General features: G+C 37.7%; 1 protein-coding gene across 1 annotated transcript; it reads left to right on the forward strand.

Annotated features, from left to right (window-relative positions):
• The first annotated feature begins 30 nt into the window (after positions 1–30).
• On the forward strand, positions 31–1,457 carry LOC111257007 (zinc finger MYM-type protein 1-like). The gene is made up of 2 exons (XM_022825886.1): positions 31–337; positions 422–1,457. Exons 1-2 carry the CDS (start codon positions 321–323, stop codon positions 1,455–1,457), a joined length of 1,053 nt encoding a protein of 350 aa, XP_022681621.1. The 5' UTR covers positions 31–320.
• Position 1,458: the final 1 nt, after the last annotated feature.

Genomic DNA, 1,458 nt, shown 5'->3' on the forward strand with positions numbered 1-1,458 from the left:
GTTTAAGTATCATGTTAGGCATTGCTAGATTTTTCCTTTTGCAAGCTCTAGCCTTTCGTGGACATGATGAGTCTAAAACATCAAGAAATAAAGGGAACTTTATGGAGATGCTCGAATGGTACAGAAAGAAGGATCCTAAGGCTGCACTTGTGACTGGTGAAAATGCTCCAGAGAATAATCAAATGAGTAGTCCAATGGTTCAGAAAGATTTGGCTAGGGCTTGTGCAGAGGAGACAAGTGAGTTAATTAAAAGTGAAATAGGAGATCGTTGTTTTGCGGTTCTTGTCGACGAGGCTCGTGATGCATCTATTAAGGAATAAATGGCTGTGGTTGTGAGGTATATACCTTCTCTCTATTTGGTTATTTTATTGGTTTTGTTTTGTTGCTTTCAAGTAACACTATTTTCTCTTTTCTCTTGTAGGTTTGTCAATGATAAAGGAAGTGTGATTGAGAGGTTTCTCGGCATTAAACATGTTTCTGACACCACATCAACTTCACTAAAAGAAGCATTGGATACTATGCTTAGAAGATATGGTCTATCTATTTTCAAGATTAGAGGGCAAGGATATGATGGAGCTTCAAATATGAGAGGACAATTTCATGGGTTACAGAGACTGGTATTGAACGAAAACCCATATGCCTTTTACATCCATTGTTTTGCTCATCAATTGCAGCTTGTGGTAGTTTCTGTAGCCAAGTGTTGTGGCTCAACTTTTGATTTCTTCAATTATGTCACTTCAATTGTCAATGTTGTTAGTGCTTCTTGCAAGAGGAAAGATCAACTCCTTCAAAGTCATCATGATAAGCTTGTTGAGCAGTTAGATAGTAGTGCTATTTTTTCTGGGAGAGGGAAAAACCAAGAAACTAGTCTTGCTAGGCCTGGTGATACACGGTGGGGTACACATCACAAAATATTGGCACGTCTTATGATCATGTGCTCCTCTGTACTTGAGGTGTTGGAGAATATTAGTGAAGATGGAACTGATGGTGAAAAAAAAACTACAGCCTCTGGATTGATTCAAAGAATGGAGTCATTTGAATTTGTGTTCATATTACATCTTATGATTAGAGTATTGGGGATGACTCAAGACTTGTCACAATGTTTGCAAAAGAAAAATCAAAACATTGTTCGTGCAATAGGATTAATTGGCTCTGTGATGAGAAATATGAATGAAATGAGGGAAAATGGTTGGGATGCTCTTTTTGAAGAAGTAAAGGAGTTTTGCCTCCTCAACAACATAGAAATTCCTAATATGGAAGATATGATACCAGTTAGAGGTCGTTCGAGATGTCGTGGTGCTAAACTAGTGAGTTACTACCATCATTTTCATCATGGAATTTTCAATGTTGTGATTGATCAAGTTTATTGTGAGTTAAACAATCGATTTCCAGAAAGATCAACTCAACTCTTGAGATGCGTTGCTTGTCTTGATCCGAGGGATTCTTTGCCAACTTGAA

This window comes from Setaria italica, chromosome IV (assembly GCF_000263155.2).
Source record: "Setaria italica strain Yugu1 chromosome IV, Setaria_italica_v2.0, whole genome shotgun sequence".
Lineage (NCBI taxonomy): Eukaryota > Viridiplantae > Streptophyta > Magnoliopsida > Poales > Poaceae > Setaria > Setaria italica.